Raw genomic sequence first — 16,557 nt, forward strand, 5'->3', positions numbered from 1 at the left:
TTTTCTCTTTTTGTTGAGGAATTTAATAATTATGCAGTTATACATAATTATATATAATTTTAATAGTCCAAGGTAGAGAACTTAGCTATTTTATTGATGGATGAGTCATTTGGATTAGTGACAAAGATGTAGGTAATGAAAGGCCCAGTTTTTTTTTTTTGGTTGGTGTTTTTTTAAACTTTTTATTTTTTGTTGGGGTATAGCCAATTAACAATGTTGTCAGTGTTGTGATAGTTTCAGGTGGACAGCAAAGGGACTCAGTGGAAGGCCCAGTTTATAATGTAATAGCTAACACACCTGGATGTTGAAACTACTTGGCTTTTAGAAACACATGGGACATTTCAGTCTTCAGCCAGCTGGCTACCTACCCAGCAGGTTGTGGGTAGATAGAAAACCAGATCCAAGCAGCTTAGCTAACAGGAAATGGAAGCAGCAGGAGAATTTGAGACCCCTGTTAGGGGCCTCTCTGGCTCTCTAGACCTGGCTTAGCAAGCCTTTCTCATAAGAGGCCAGGTAGTGAATATTTTATGTTTTGCAGGCAATAAGGTGGGAACTACTCAATTCTGTTGTTGCATCACAAAAGCAGCGGTAGACAATACACAGACAAACTGTGGTTCAATGAAACAACTTATTTATGAACACTGTAATATGAATTTCATATATTTTCAAGTGTCATGAAAGCTACCTTAAATTTTTTAAAAAATAATTTAAAAATGTATACAAGCATTGTTAGCTTGGGGGGGGGTTAAAAAAAAAAGCACTTTCTGAATTTGTCATAGTTTTCTCATCCAGGTTTAGATAGATTTCAGTAAAAGAAAATGGGCCAGGAGTGGACTGTAGGGTTTTGTTCAGTGAAAACGTCTCTACCCACCGCTACACATAGCTGAATTTTCAAACACCTTTCACACTGTAATTTCAACTGAGAGATATTAGAGGGAAAATATATTTCAGGCAAAGAAACAGCTTATTTTATAATCACTAGCAATTGATTTATTCCTAATAATTTCACAAATAATTTACAAAGAATTCTTTGTGCCAGGCGTTGTGCTGTGTCTCAGGACTGATACGGCGCTATCCGCATTTCAGATGGGGACACCACTGAGGCCCGTTGAGGTTAGGTGACAGCTCCGATGGCTAAGCTAGCGTGGCAGGGGCAGGAGCGACCCCCCTTACCCCCACCAACGTCTTTTGACCCAAATGGAGCTCTTTTGCAAGCCACGTCCAGATACCCGTGTTTGATTCTTCTACTTTGTCCATATTGGCTAGGAAACTCCCTGAATTCAGAAGGGACCGTTGAGTGTCAGTTAAGAGCAAGCGGGCGTCAGTATCCCCAGCTGTGGGATGGGGATGCCCTGCCCCTGCGCCGTCTCTTCTCGCAGCCGGTGCAGGGCCGAGGGAGGGAGGCAGCCCCGCTGGGAGGCGAGGGGGCGGCGGCTCGGCCGCCGGTCTTCCGGCCGCCCGGGGAGGGAGGCAACGCCCGGGCGGCAGGGGGCGGGTTTTCGGCGGCGGCGCTTACCCCGGGGCGGGCGCGGCCCGCATGCCTGCGCGGCCATGGCGCTCCCGCTCACAGCTCTGCGCGTGCTGCTGGGCAGCTTCTTCGCGCTCACGGGGGCGGCCAAGCTCTCGGAGCAGATCTCGGCTCCGGTGTCGGAGCAGATGGTGAGCGGCGCGACGTGGGTGGAGGGCGTTCGGGCGGGGGATCGACCGCGCGGCAGCGCCCGTTACCCAGGTGCCCGGCCGGCCCCCGCCCCGCCTGCCCGCGCCCCGCGGACCCGCCTGCCCTCGGGGCTAGACGGCGCTAGCGCTGGGGGAGAGCGCCTGGACCGCGGCGTACACGTTGGCACCGGCCTGGGGGGTTCCTCCGAGTTCTCCGCCATCCCCTTCCCGTCGGGTATCCCCTTCCAGGCAGATCTAGAGCCGGAAGAGGAATGCTCGGGGACTCCTTGCGGGAGGGAGAAGGACCGCGCTCCCTTGCTGCCCTCCTTCGTTTGCTTGAGTTCTCGGAAAGTTCACGAGGCAGAGGTTTAACTAATACCCGCTTGGCCGGATAGGAAACTTGCCCTGAAGGTGGAGTGTATCTGCTAAGGGTTACACTGCTAGTCAGGAAGCAGGACCCAAACTTTAGACCCACAACTCACTTGGGGAAGCCTGGCGTGCTGCCGTCCGTGGGGTCGCAGAGAGTCGGACGCGGCTGAGCAGCAGAACTGAACTGAACTTAGAATCCGGCGTCCTTCCCGGAGCCTGAGAGGGAGGCCTAGAAGTCGCCCTTCGGCTCCCTGTCTAGTTCCACACTCTCGGGAATGCTGACATGTCCTTCTGCCCACCAATCCACCAGCCCCTTAAACCAGCCAGACTTCTAGACAAAGTACACCCCACCTCCCCGCCCCTGCCCCCGTTTGGCCTGGCTTAGGGCGGGTTGTTTGGGGAAACATCCTCAGAGCCTGAGGCTTCGAGTTTCTTCCTTAGAGCCCTGAGTAGGGGAGGTAGAACTGAGGTTGGGGAGCAGGAAAAAGGAGCCACCCTAAGGGTCCAGGTGAAGTCATGTGGCCCAGGACAGAGTTTGACTCAGTGAGTTGAGTCACTCACTCTGAACCCCTCACCTCCTCTTCTGTCTGCTGCAGTGAGATCGAGGTCCCAGCATATGACATTCAGCAGAATCGGTTTAAGGAACAACAAAAAAAATCTCTCCTTCCATCCCCTTCCTTATCTCCAAATATTCCCTGCTTAGTAGCCTGAAGAGAAACCAGGCCAGGCAGAAGGAAAGAGAAGTCGTGAAGTTCCCAAGCCTTGGCACTAGATGAGAAAACCCAAGCCTGGCTTCCTCTTCCTGGAATATGGGGCTGGGTTGTAATCTGGTGAGAAAGTTCGTCCATCTCTGTACCACCATCCAGCCCTTTTTGGAGCATAAAGTCTGTTTTCTGATGCCAAAGCTCAGCCCCTCAGGGAGGCCCTCTCCTTTCCAGGCTGGCTGACGTCAGCCCTGGCCCTGGCCTAGAGTAGGGAGGAGTTAAGGGTCCTGGCACAGAATGCCCCTGCGGAGCATCTGGGCAGTGGATCCTTGGTGACTGTGGCTGACAGGCATTCCCTGCCACCCCTAGAAAGCCCTGTTCGTGCAGTTCGCTGAGGTGTTTCCACTGAAGGTGTTCGGCTACCAGCCAGATCCCACGAGCTACCAAGTGGCTGTGGGCTGGCTGGAACTGCTGGCTGGGCTGCTGCTGGTCCTGGGCCCACCGATGCTGCAAGAGATGAGTAACTTGCTTTTGACGCTGCTCATGATGGGTAAGGGGTGGGGGGGCGCAACCGGGCTGGTGAAATGGGGACTTCTGGGGGAGGGTGATGGAAAAAATCTGACTGTTCTCTTTACTGTTGCCACCCTTTTTTCTCTGGAACCAGAAGCACTTTCTGCTCAATTGCAGTTTCCATGGTCTTCAGACTAGGATAGGTGCTTTTAAAACTTATACTATAACAGTTGTCAGCAGTTCTATTGGCTGAATGATATTTCTGTCATAAGGGTATATTGTAACCTAAAAGCCCCTACCCCTTTCTCTTCACCCCCACCCTGAGATGAGAGGATGTGGTAGCAGCTGCCACTGGACTCATGTGTCTGGCAGGTGGGAACAGCAAGAAAGCTGGGCCCCCTGAACAGAAAGGCGGATGATTCCTGGAGGGCCCCCTTTTAGTGGCTCTCCGCACAGGAACTGCCAATGTACAAAGACAGCTGCTGCTTCAAAGGCCAGACATCTTCAGGCTCTTCTGTATCCCCTGGCTTTGTGTCACCCTTGCTCCTGGCGCCCCTGCCCTTCTTCCAGGCTTTCTTTCCATCTCCGCAGCTTGCCCCATTTTCAGCTCTTCCCTACCACATCTACCACCAATCCCTGGGCCTTTCCTTCCCTCCACTGGGGTTGAGACAGGAGGAGGATCTGGGAGAATCTGATGCTTCAGAAAATGCCTAACTACTCACTCCCTGCCCTGTTTCTTTGGATTGTCCCTGTTTTCTTTCTTGCCATCTGAGAGAAGTTGTGTTAGTTTAAGAAACTTCTCATTTCTGGTTCTGCTTTTTCTTGGGGGTCAGAGGGTTGAGAGCAGCTAGTTGTTTAGGGTGTGTGTGTGGGGGAGGGGGACGGTGTTCAAGGGAGGGCTTAAGCTGGAGTGGGTCAGCCTTGGCTGGAGGACCCTGATCTCCTGGATCTCCCAGGCATTTCCAGGGAGCCTCAGGAACCTCATTTTCCATTCTAGGGGCTATCTTCACTTTGGTGTCTCTAAAGGAGTCACTGAACACCTGCATCCCAGCCATCGTCTGCCTGGGGCTCCTGCTGCTGCTAGATATCTGCCAGCTCTAAGTCCAAACCAGAAAAGATGTCCAGATTCACTAGGAAGAAGTCTCCAAGTGCGTTCAAGGAACCCTGGGAGTAGAGTGTCTCTTGCCCCTTCAGGCCATGCCACTGTCAAAGCAAAAACACGGTGGAATACAGAGTGTCACCTGGTTACCCATATACTCCAGTATGGCCAGTGTTGAAGTAGACATCTGGTCTACCTGGCCCTGCTTTCTCTCAGACATTTTACTGCTCTTTTTTTGAAGAGTCCATGTTACACACTTTTAGCATTCCTCATGTCATGTGAAAGTAAATTTAAATAACCCAAACTTTTAATGCCCCCAAGTAACTATTGATACTTCCCTTTGTATAACTGTACCTCCCAACTTTTTTCTGTTTTTATTCAGATATATTTTTAATGAAAATGAGACTGTATGTACTACTTTACTTGCTTTCTAAACCTAATACACTGTAACTAACACCATTCCATGTCTATTTTACCTCATTGATGTTAATGGTTGTGTAGTATTCCACTGTAAGGGTGCAGTGTGACGTATTTATAAAAGCCCCCACTAGGAACATTTGGATTGTTCCCAGTTTTTTTTAGCTATTGTAAACCTCACAGTACATCACCTCTACATACTTATTTTCTTTCCTTTGAAGTGAGGGTGCTGAGTCAAAAGGCATGCATGTTTTTAAGATTTTATTATAAGCTTAGAATTTACACACTGAGTATGGCAGAATATTAAGAATACCTGCTTTTGCCTGCTAAGCCACATGAGATAATCCCTCCCATTCCTTTTTCTCTCATGTACTTTAGAGTTACAAAGCTAACAAAAATGGGCATTGAGTCATCATTTTACAGGATCTGAAACCACCAGGGTACTCAGTGCCGTGCTCCTTGGACACCTATGTAGAGGCAGCCAACTCCAAAGGACGCTGTGTGTTAAAGCAGTGCCGGAAACCTGGGATGAATCCCGGAAGTCCTAGCGAGTCAGAAGCGTGTGTGTGAGAGACAGTTCTCAAGGGCCAGTAACCATGTTAGGGTACCTACTGTCATATCACCAACCATCTAGGTAGGGAAATGATGTGCTTCCTATCAAGGAAAATAGTGAAGAAAAAGAGTTTATTTATACAAATTCTGGCCACTAGCCTACAAATTGCTTTTGGGGGTAGGGACAGTGGCTTTTGGGAGCCCACAGGAGTGAGAGAAATCTATGTATATTACTCCATTTCATCTTCACTATAGAATGGTAATTTCTGCTCTGACACAAGCTGGGAACCTCAGGCAAACTGGCACTCTAAGGTCTGGTGTCTGAAAACACAGTGATGCAATCTATCTATGGTAGGTTTGTGTGTGTATGTGTGTATATATATATGTATACTACATATGCTGGTGCCGCTCAGTCGTGTTTGACTCTTTGTGACCCCAAGGACTGCAGCCTGCCAGGCTCCTCTGTCCATGAAATTCTCCTGGCAAGAATACTGGAGTGGGTTGCCATTTCTTTCTCTGGAGAATCTTCCCAACTTGGGGATCAAACTTGTGTCTCCTACATTGCAGGTGGTTTCTTTACCTGCTGAGCCATCAGGGAAGCCCACTACATATATAGAGTGTCAAAACAATAAGGAAGCTTTTTCTGTCATGGGAGGTCCAGAGATAACATAGCTTCAGTTTCAATGTTGCATATTTTGGCTGCTTTATGATGACATCAAAGACTGATATTCTTTCAACTTTGTCCTCTGCTGCTTTCAATTTATTGACTGCTGACCTCAGGATTACAAAATAGCTGCAGCAGCTCCAGACAACACATTTGCATATAATATACCAAGATGAAAAGAGAGAGGAAAGCTCTTTTAGAAGACCCCTAGGTTTCCCTTCATATCCCACTCTGCAGAATTATGGCACATGTCCATTCTTAGACCAATCACTGGCATGGGGAATGGAATTCCCATGATGGACTTAGACTGGTTAAGATTTACCCACACTGGTCAAGTGGTCAGTAAAGAGGAAAGGAGAGAGTAGGTAGTGCCTCTTACCGCTTACTTGCAAAATATGGATAATAATGGCAAATATTTTCACAGAGTTGCTGTGAAGACTTAGTGAGTTAAAGTGCTTACAGTAGTGCCTGCACATAGTAAGTGCTCAGTAAATGCTGTTATTAAATAGCGGTTCTACAGATGGGAAAATGGATTCAGAAAGCTTAAGTGACCACATGTCAGAGCTGAGACTAGAATTAAGGCTTGACTGACTCCAGAACCCACACTTCCCACCGCACCAACTGCCAAAGTCAGAAGTGGGCAGGCGTGGCACCCCTGCTCTTCAACTTGAAGGTAAATGGGATGATCGGTCCAGTGTAATTAAATCTGCATTGCTTCCCAGAATTGCCCCTCTGCATGGATATTTTGAAGCCCTTGAAAGTAGAGCCTGGACAACCTAGGAGCCCAGCCTCTTCCCATCTCCACCCCTTCCAGGATTCCACAGCCAGCCTGTCTCCAGCTGGGACTTTTGAGTAAAGTCTCTCACAGCTGGCATTAGATCGAAGGCTCCTGTTTACCAAGGCCTGGCCTGTAAGCTGATTAGAAGCTACAGGGCCCTGCAAGCTTGACTCTAGGGCCCAGCCAGCAGCTGCAGGAAAGGCAGGGTGCTGGAGAAGTGGGCTGGCCAGCTGGTATGGAGGAGTAGTTGGGATTGACAGCAGCAGGAGTATCTTCAGTTTTAGCAGTGCTGCCTCAGTCCTGGGAGAAGCCAGGCCCTAGGAAATGGCCCCCCTGACCCCTGCCAAACCACAGCCTAAGCATTGGTCAGGTCAGCCGAATGACCTTCAGCAACAAGGCCTTCCTTATACATTTCTATCTCCCTCCCTGTGCCCCCAGCAATGACACTCCTTTCCCTTGGGGCTCTGGCTGCACCCTACAGACCCCACTCATAGCTGCCACAGGTGGACCCCTGCCCCTCCAGCTGTTGCTCCCATTCTTCGTGTCCTGTCTAGGATTAGTTGGTTGATGGGAGGGTCTAGGATGTGTGGGTGGGAGTGGATTTGCCTCTGTCTCAGCTCCTTAGACCCCTGGCCCCAGAGAGAGCTGTAGCAGGCAGAGCAGCAAGAGGTAAGAGTGATCTGGTGGGGAGGCAGGGAGAGGTTCAGGGTGGGGAAGTGGAGGGCCGGAGACTTGGTGGGCAGAGCTTAGAGGGAGGGGGAGAAAGGAATATATTCATTCAGGATCCAGAAAGGATGATCCTGAGAAGAGGCAGAAGTACAAATTTTGTATGGGAGGAACCAAGTTTTGGGATACCCTAGGAGTGTGACTGTGTGCCAAAAATGGGAACAGGACATGGGCTTGTGTGCTTACCCCACCTTGGGGAGAGGGGCAGTATGCCCAGATGTCTTTGTGCTGTTTGACTGAGGTGTCTGTCTCTAACACTGTGTGTGTGCCTGTGTGGGTGTACACGTTTATCTGTGTGCTGCCTAGAGGGGAAGGGAGCTAATGGTTATGAAGTATCTCCCCAGTGTCAGCCAGTGCTCAGAGTTTTACTTATGTTTTCTCATAATCCTCCGAACAACCCTGTGAGGTAGGTATTTTAATCTCCATTTTACAGCAGAGAAGACAGGCTCTGTGAAGCTGAGTAATTTGCCCAAGGTCACATGGCAGATAAATGTGTGTATCTAGAATCTATCTGATTCCTGGGCCTGCGCTCCATTTGCTTTGCTGTCCAAAGTTCCAAATCAGACCCTGGACTTCTTTGTGGTCAAAAGATGAGGGGGAAGGAAACAGGCTGGAAGGCCTGAGATGTGAAACCTTTTCTGCCCTGCCCAAGGTGCTCCAGGCAAGCCCCAGAGAGGACATTCACCAAGTTAAGTCCAAGGTCATTGTGCATGGGCCTGTCTCCTGGCTCACTGCATCCTACGGCCGTAACTCCATCCATGCCTCTCCCCTACTGACTTGGATGGCACTGGAGCTGGAGGCTCGGGCTTTTTCAGGGAAGGAGTCCATATTCCACCCTGGTTTCTCTATGATTTCCTTTTGGTTCAGCCTTGCTGGGGCTTAATGCACATGCCTGTGCCCTACAAAGTGGAACCCTACTCCACCTATAAGGGGGCACTTCCACCTTCCCAGTCACCAAGGTGGAAAATTTCCAAGCTATCTGGGATTCCTGACCTGTCCTCATTTCCCACATCTTTCACCAACCTCATTCTACTAACTCTGGAGTCCCCTCGCTCCACCTCCAGCGGGCGCCAGCGGAGCTAATTCCTCAGCCCCTCACAGGGGCTTCCCGGCTTCTAGTCTCCTCCCACCACGGATTTTGGAAGAGAGGACTGGGGTCTGGCGAGGAAAGGCGGGGTGGAGGGCTTCTTGTGCGGCTGGCCTCCACAGTGACCTCTCTTCCTCTTGCTAGTCCAAGGTCCGAGATGAACAGGAGCGTGGGGGACCTGGGTGTTGGCGGCTGCAGCCCCTGGGACGACCCTGCTCGCTTCATAGTGGTGCCCGCGGCCTATGCCTTGGCGCTGGGCCTGGGGCTGCCAGCCAACGTGGCGGCCCTGGCGGTGTTCGTCCGCAGCGGCAGGCGCCTGGGCCAGGCCCTGCGTCTCTACCTGCTCAACCTGGCCCTGGCCGACGTGCTCTTCACGCTGCCGCTGCCGCTGTGGCTCACCTACTACCTGGGCCCGGCCCACTGGCCCTTCCCGGAGGCCGCCTGCCGCGCAGCCGGGGCCGCCTACTATGTGTCCACCTACGCGGCCGTGGCCTTCGCGGCGCTCATCAGCGTGTGCCGCTGCGGCTCTGTGCACCGGCCCGGGCCCAAGGCGGCCGCCCGCCCGGCCCTGCGCCGCCGCGGCCCCGCCCGCGCCGCGTGCGCCGCCGCCTGGCTGGCAGGCCTGGCCTGCGCCGCACCCTCGCTGGCCGCCCCGCACGCGCTGCGCCCCGGGCCAGGCGGCGCCTCTCGCTGCCTAGAGCGCGGCTGGGCGCGCGCCGGCCTGGCCTACGCCACCGTGGCCTTCTTCACCGCAGCCTTCCTGCTGGTGCTCGCGGCCTACGTGAGCCTGGCGCGTGCGCTCGCCTCGCCCGCGGGCCCGGGCCTGGCCCCAGCCGGTCCGCACAGGCGCGCGGCCAGGACCATGGTGCTGGGGCTCCTGCTGGTTTTCGCCCTCTGCCTGGCGCCCTACCATCTGCTGCTGGCGCCCTGGGTAACGGGGCAGGAGGTCGCCGCAAGCAGCGAAGGCGGCGGGGCCACCTCCACGCTCGACGTCCTGCACACTCTCAGCCTGGCGTTGCTGAGTCTCAACAGCTGCCTGGACCCGGTCATCTACTGCTTCTCGGTGCGCCGCTTCCGCCAGGACTTCTGGGCACTGAGCTGCCGTCTGGGAGTGGGGGCATCTGGGGCGCACTCGGCCTCCTTGGCCTCCTCCTAGAAGGGTCCCTGGCCCACTGCCTTCTTCACTCCTGCCACCCTCCCAGCCGAGTCCTGGGTGGTGGAAGCTCTTTGGAAGGACGTGGATTCCCGTCCTGACACAGCCACATACTAGCCGCCTGTAACTGTAGACCTCCAGACTCTGCCAAAAGGGGAAAAAACGTTCTTTGTAACCTGAAAGTTCCCTAGACTTTACCAGTGTTTGGATACGTATAGTATGCCCTCGCTTTTAAAATCTCTTGGGATAAACCCCGACGTCCTTAAAAGGTCCTCCAAGGCCTGACTGGCTCCCGCTTCACTCTCAGCATCCTCTCATCTACATATTCCCTCTTCCCCTCTACCATGTCTGCCCGTCTCCGTGGGTTGAGTCACGTTATCAGTCCTTGGAACAGACCAGCTTCCTGCCCTTCGAGGCCTTTGGAACTGACTGCCAGGAATGATGTCCCTCGGTCTCCTTCACTAAGCTAATTCCTTTTCATTCTCACTTCCTCAAAGGGGAAGCTTTCTTGATCAGTACCACATACATCATACCCTAGACTGGATTAGATATGATTGCTCCCTTATAGGTCTTTCCATAATTGCAATCAAGCAATTAACTGGGTAGTTCTTTCCTTTTTATTTTTCTCCTTAGTTTTTCTCCCTGTAGTTCTTTCTCTCTTTTCAGAATGTGTTTATGTTGATCCATAAGAAAGTGCCATTTTTATAGACCCAGAAAGGTTGAATAGTGGCAGTTTTATTTTTATCCAATTCAACTTAATGAATTCCATGTTTGCCTTATTTACTGCTTGCTACTGTTCTTTGCACGTAGTAACACTTCAGTATGTCAGATGAATGCATAAAACGTGAATATCATTAGCTTAAAATGCCCAAGGACTCATTCAGACACTCCAGTCTCAGATTTTCTTCAAGTGTTTCTGGGATTCTCTAAGCTTATATTACCCAGATGCATTCCTGACTGGGTACTGATGATTGCTTCCTTCTGCTGTTGCTGGTTATCTGCAACTCGGCCATCTGCAAATGTGCCAAGACTCCAGGGCCAAGATTTGGTGATAACCAAGCTGGAGATCCATCCTGCTATTACCTGGGAGAGGGATCGGCCAGACTTGCTGCCTTCAGCTGCAGCTTACCAAAGACTCTGTCACTGGGTGCAAATCCCTGCCAATGGTTCTGGCCTCTGGTTCTTTCTCCTTGTGCCTTGATGACTTAGCAGTTGGCTTCATGTGGGAAAGGGAACCTCTCCCTTTCTTCAGCCATGTTATTGGGGGCTCCATAGCAAGACTGCTTGGTTCTCAAAGAGTTTAGTTTAATGAGTGAGGGCAGCATATTCACGTTGCCAAGTCATCTGGGTCAGGACGAGTCCACCAATCAGCCATCACGTCTTACTGACTTCAGGTCCTATTACTGAATTTGCCTTCTAATAGTAAATTTGAGAAATTTCTTCTTTTGTTTTTGATAAATTACCTTTCCTTGGTCCTTTATTCCTTATTTAAATGTTTTCTTTTGCATTTAAAAAGTAATACACGTTCATAAAAATAAATTCAAAGTAGTACAGAAAAATGCAAAATAGAAAATAAAGGTCCTCCACTGGTAACCACTGTTCACAGTTTCTTGTAGTGTGTATCTTTCCAGAGATTTTCTGTTTCAGTACAAATATATGTATAGTCAATTTCCTCCAAAAATCCACAAATGGGATAGTACTACAAGGCTTTTCTGTGCTTTCCTCATTTAATATATCTTGTACATCTTTTAATATCAGCACATATAGATCAACCTCATTTTTTAAAATAAATGCAAAGTATTTATTTTATTCAATTGATCCCCCTGTTAATGGGCATTTGTTTCTACTGTTTTACTGTGATAAATAATGATGCAATGAGTGTCCCTGTCCACAAATCTTTGCATACTTGTAAATCTATAGAATAAATCCCTGGCAATGAAATTGCTGTGTCAAGGAATATGTATGTGCACTTAAATTGTTTAATCACATCACCAAATTGCCTCCAAAAATGGGGTACCAATTACATACCAATCAACAGCTTGTAACACTCCCTGTTTTACCACCCCTCATTAGAAATGGATATTTTCACTTGCCTCTCTGGACTTTTGTCTGTATTTCAACTGTGAGCATGGTTAATTTGTCTTTTTTCCTAGAAGCCTTCTCAGACTCCTCCATATTTATTTGAAACCTGTCTGGGGCAGGAGTAGGAAGAGAAAGGGTATCACCTGAGACATTGCACTAGCCAAACTTTACCCTGTCTTTCTCACTGGAGGAATTAAGCAAGAGCCCAAATACCCATTGGTAGGTCTGTAGTAATTTTCATCTCTCCTTCCCTGGGAGTTATGTTGGGCTCATTCCATGCAACACTGACCATCATCTCAAGCCAAGGCCAGCAGAAACAGCTTGAGCCCACATCATGAATTCACTTGCTCTGGTGGAATGAATTGCTCAGCCCCAGGGACTGTGCAAAGCTGAGTCTGAGAAATGATCCTATGTCCACACTAGAGCCAGCTGAATCTCCTGAGGCTGAGTTTTATTTTGTCCAAATAAAAAATGATTCCCTGTGGCATTATCCATCCCTGTGGTCTTGTACTATCCTGCTTTTGATGTGACTTTTCCCTTAGTGAAGTAGTTTCCTTTGGGAGATGTCTAACTTAGTCTTCTTTGTCTGACCTGGGGAAAAAGATCTTGAGAGTCAATTGCCTCTGGGAGGTCAGGCACAGTGGAAAGAAGGCATCTGTCTGGAGTTATTGTGTGTGGGAATCCTCTCCCTGCTGACTCAGAGGAGTGGGAACCTGGGGAGATAACTCAGAGGCAAAGAGCCTGAGAGATGAGAGAGACTAGACTGCTTTGCACTGTCAATCCTTTTGGATTCTTGGTTGCCTTATTTATTCTAAACCTTCAAGAATTTGACCTAAGACCCACTCTCAATCCAGGATGAAAAAGAAGGAGCCCAGGTTGGTCCTTGATTAGATGCTGGACACCCGGTTTCTCTAGGATCCAGGAAAAACTCATCTGCTAACTGTTTCCAGAAGCTGGTGGCATCTAGGGCATGTTTTCAGTATGCCCTAGGCCCCTGTCCCTCTAGTGAAGCCAGGGATGCCCAACTCTCACCCCGACCCACCCAGGCCAAACCTGTGGCTGTGGGGTGCACATGTGGTGCAGAGAAGCTGCTCCTGACTCAGAAAGAAGAAAGCTTCCCTTCTCTACTGATCCCTGCTCTTTCCCTCAGTTCAGTTACTGTCCAGGTCTCTGGATCCAACCCCTTGGGCTCTGCAAACACCTGCTTAGAGTCCCTCAGCCAGCCCTGCATCCTCGGTGACCCTGCTTGCTCTTCCTGAGTCCTCCCCTGGAGACCAGGCCCCACTTGCTCCTTCCACCTCCGTAGGGAAGCCTGTCAGACTTCCAGCTGGTTTCTCTCTTGTCTTCAGGCCCTGGGCCCAGGCGCGCTCTCTGCTGCTGATTCTTTGTCTTGACATCTATTTCCCTTTCTTCTAGACTTAGCGGGAGTATAGCGTTTCCCCTTGGGTTCCCTAGGTGCCCCTGTGGCTGCAGCTGTCCTTCACTGGCCCTGAAACCAACTCCCTGGACTACATTCCAGCTTCAGGGAGTGGGACCTTCTTCCCAGAACAGTCATTCTAGGACTCTCCCAGGACTTTTCTGCCACTAGTGTGGCACATGTCCACCACCTGGCCCTAATGCTATCATTTTTTTTTTTTTAACATTAAGATATTTTTTTGGCTGCCCTGGTTGCTATGTGCAGGCTTTCTCTAGTTGCGGCGAGTAGGGGCTCTTCTCTAGTTTTGGTGCACGGCCTTCTCCTTGTGGGGGCTTCTCTTGTTGCAGAGCACCTGCTCTAGGGCGTGCGCGGGCTTGAGTAGTTGTTAGCACAGGAGCTCACTAGCTACGGCTTGCAGGCCCTAGAGTGTGCAGGCTTCGGTATTTGTTGTGCATGGGTGTAGCTGCCCTGCGGCATGTGGAAGCTTCCTGGACCCAGGATGGATCCCATGTCCCCTGCATTTGCAGGTGGATTCTGTAACCACTGGACCACCTGGGAAGTCCCTTAACGCTATCGTTAAAGCATACTTCCTTGCCTCTAATTCTTCGTGAACGCCAGTCTAGTTCTGAAATGTACTTGTTGGGCTGCTGGGCTCATGCTGGTCCCCAGCCTTTGTGGGATCCTGGGCAAAAGTATAGATGGAGGCCTACATATTCTATGTCTAAATATTTGCAAGTTATAAATAAGCAAGCAGTGGAAGTGTGCATGCTCATTCGTGTCTGACTCTCTGTGACCCCAGACTGTAGCCCACCAGACTCCTCTGTCCATGGGATTTTCTGGGCAAGGATACTGGAGGGGGTTGCCGTTTCCTCTTCCAGGGGATCTTCCTGATGCTGGGGTTGAACCCATGCCTCCTGCATCTCCTGCACTGCTGGCGGATTTTATTACTGCTGAGCCAAAATTAAGCAAATTAATTAAGCAAACACATTGTTAAATAAAATGTGTTCCATCCATCTATCTTGACAAACATACCTTTATAACGACAGACTAGAAAAATATGTTTAAAGCTGTGGTTTTCAAGACTGAAAGTCAGCAAATTATCAAAGATGACTGAATTTAATTCTACATATTGTGTTTAAACATTGTATTTGGGTGGTATTTAATAAATTATTGTTATAGGAAATATGTTACTTTAATTTCATCATATGAGTTACTATAATTTATAACTTTTTTTTACCATTTCTTCAAGCCATTTCTATTTTCACACAGAAATTCTTGAGTTTATTTCAAAAATTTCAATAATGGAATTTAATTTTAAAATAACAAAAAAGGACACCTTGTTGCTAAATTTCTTCAGCTCTCTCTTAAACCAAGGTTGTAACTCAATCTACAATGGCCACAAAGTAGTCTCTATAGAAATTTGTTTTGAGATTATTGGTCTGTGAATCTTATTCGTTGTCAGACAAATATTTTCCTTTCATTGTTCTAACTGCCTCATATTTTAGTGAGATCTCATTTTGGTTGTATATTTCACATGCCGTGTTTTTTAATTTCAAAAAACCATTTTCTGATATGTATAGAAATACATTTTTGCAAAAAAAGCAAAATGGCTGTATGAGGAGGCCATACAAATAGCTGTGAAAAGAAGAGAAGCAAAAAGAAAAGGAGAAAGAAAATATATACCCATTTGAATGCAGAGTTCCAAAGAATAGCAAGGACAGATAAGAAAGCCTTCCTCAGTGATCAGTGCAAAGAAATAGAATGAGAAAGACTAGAGATCTCTTCAAGAAAATTAGAGATACCATGGGAACATTTCATGCAAAGATGGGCACAATAAAGGACAAAAATGGTAGGGACCTAACAGAAGCAGAACATATTAAGAAGAGGAGGGAAGAATACACAGAAGAACTGTACAAAAAAGATCTTCATGACCCAGATAACCACGATGGTGTGACCACTCACCTAGAGCCAGACATCCTGGAATGCAAAGTCAACTGGGCCTTAGGAAGCATCACTACAAACAAAGCTAGTGGAGATGATGGAATTCCAGTTGAGCTATTTCAAATCCTAAAAGATGATGCTATGAAAGTGCTACACTCAATATGCCAGCAAATTTGGAAAACTCAGCAGTGGCCACAGGACTGGAAAAGGTCAGTTTTCATTCCAATCCCAAAGAAAGGCAATGCCAAAGAATGCTCAAACTACTGCACAGTTGCACTCATCTCATACACTAGTAAAGTAATGCTCAAAATTCTCCAAGCCAGGCTTCAACAGTACATGAACCGTGAACTTCCAGATGTCCAAGCTGGTTTTAGAAAAGGCAGAGGAACCAGAGATCAAATTGCCAACGTCTGTTGGATCATCAAACAAGCAAGAGAGTCCCAGAAACACATCTATTTCTGCTTTATTGACTATGCCAAAGCCTTTGACTGTGTGGATCACAACAAACTGTGGAAAATTCTTCAAGAGATGGAAATACCAGACCACCTGACTTGCCTCTGGAGAAATCTGTATGCAGGTCAGGAAGCAACAGTTAGAACTAAACATGAAACAAAAGACTGGTTTCAAATATGAAAAGGAGTATGTCAAGGCTGTATATTGTCATCCTGCTTATTTAACTTATATGCAGACTACATCATGAGAAACACTGCGCTGGATGAAGCACAAGCTGGAATCAAGATTGCCGGGAGAAATCTCAATAACCTTAGATACGCAGATGACACCACACTTATGGCAGAAAGCGAAGAACTAAAGAGCCTCTTGATGAAAGTGAAAGAGGAGAGTGAAAAAGTTGGCTTAAAGCTCAACATTCAGAAAACTAAGATCATGGCATCTGGTCCCATCACTTCATGGCAAATAGATGGGGAAACAGTGAGAGACTTTATTTTTTGGGGCTCCAAAATCACTGCAGATGGTGACTGCAGCCATGAAATTAAAAGACGCTTACTCCTTGGAAGGAAAGTTATGACCAACCCAGACAGCATATGAAAAAGCAGAGACATTACTTTGCCAACAAAAGTCTGTCTAGTCAAGGCTGTGGTTTTTCCAGTAGTCATGTATGGATGTGAGAGTTGGACTATAAAGAAAGCTGAGTGCCAAAGAATTGATGCTTTTGAACTGTGGTGTTGGATAAGACTCTTGAGAGTCCCTTGGACTGCAAGGAGATCTAACTAGTCCATTCTAAAGGAAATCAGTCCTGAATATTCATTGGAAGGACTGATGTTGAAGCTGAAACTCCAATATTTTGGCCACCTGATGTGAAGAACTGACTATTTTGAAAAGACTCTGTTGCTGGGAAAGATTGAAGGCGGGAGGAGAAGGGGACAACAGAGGGTAAGATGGT

At 48.5% G+C, this 16,557-nt stretch overlaps 2 protein-coding genes and 1 long non-coding RNA gene across 5 annotated transcripts in view; 2 read left to right on the top strand and 1 right to left on the bottom strand.

The window, feature by feature from the left end:
- Positions 1-5: 5 nt before the first annotated feature.
- On the top strand, positions 6-4,797 carry TMEM35B (transmembrane protein 35B). 3 transcript variants are annotated; one of them, XM_081489041.1, is made up of 3 exons: positions 1,515-1,659; positions 3,099-3,279; positions 4,237-4,797. In XM_081489041.1, the coding sequence occupies exons 1-3, from the start codon at positions 1,552-1,554 to the stop codon at positions 4,338-4,340; spliced, it is 393 nt and encodes a 130-aa protein (XP_081345167.1). In that variant the 5' UTR covers positions 1,515-1,551; the 3' UTR covers positions 4,341-4,797. The 3 variants fall into 3 exon arrangements, with proteins under 3 accessions (XP_081345166.1, XP_081345167.1, XP_081345168.1); XM_081489042.1 differs by lacking the exon at positions 1,515-1,659 and adding an exon at positions 1,756-2,365; XM_081489040.1 differs by lacking the exon at positions 3,099-3,279 and having other exon boundaries at positions 6-1,659.
- A 3,922-nt stretch (positions 4,798-8,719) lies between these two features.
- Positions 8,720-9,718, top strand: LOC145505306 (platelet-activating factor receptor-like). The gene has a single exon (XM_081487026.1). The coding sequence runs from the start codon at positions 8,720-8,722 to the stop codon at positions 9,716-9,718; it is 999 nt and encodes a 332-aa protein (XP_081343152.1).
- A 1,433-nt stretch (positions 9,719-11,151) lies between these two features.
- LOC145505879 (uncharacterized) overlaps positions 11,152-16,557 on the bottom strand; it is a 30,146-nt gene continuing 24,740 nt past the window's right edge. Inside the window, exons 2-3 of the long non-coding RNA XR_014053334.1 lie at positions 14,065-14,161; positions 11,152-11,644 (exon numbers count right to left, since the gene is read on the bottom strand). This is a non-coding gene — a long non-coding RNA (uncharacterized LOC145505879). The remainder of the gene's footprint in view (positions 11,645-14,064; positions 14,162-16,557) is intronic.

Source organism: Giraffa tippelskirchi, chromosome 5 (assembly GCF_054371585.1).
Source record: "Giraffa tippelskirchi isolate mGirTip1 chromosome 5, T2T-mGirTip1v1.2.pri, whole genome shotgun sequence".
Classification (NCBI taxonomy): Eukaryota; Metazoa; Chordata; class Mammalia; order Artiodactyla; family Giraffidae; genus Giraffa; species Giraffa tippelskirchi.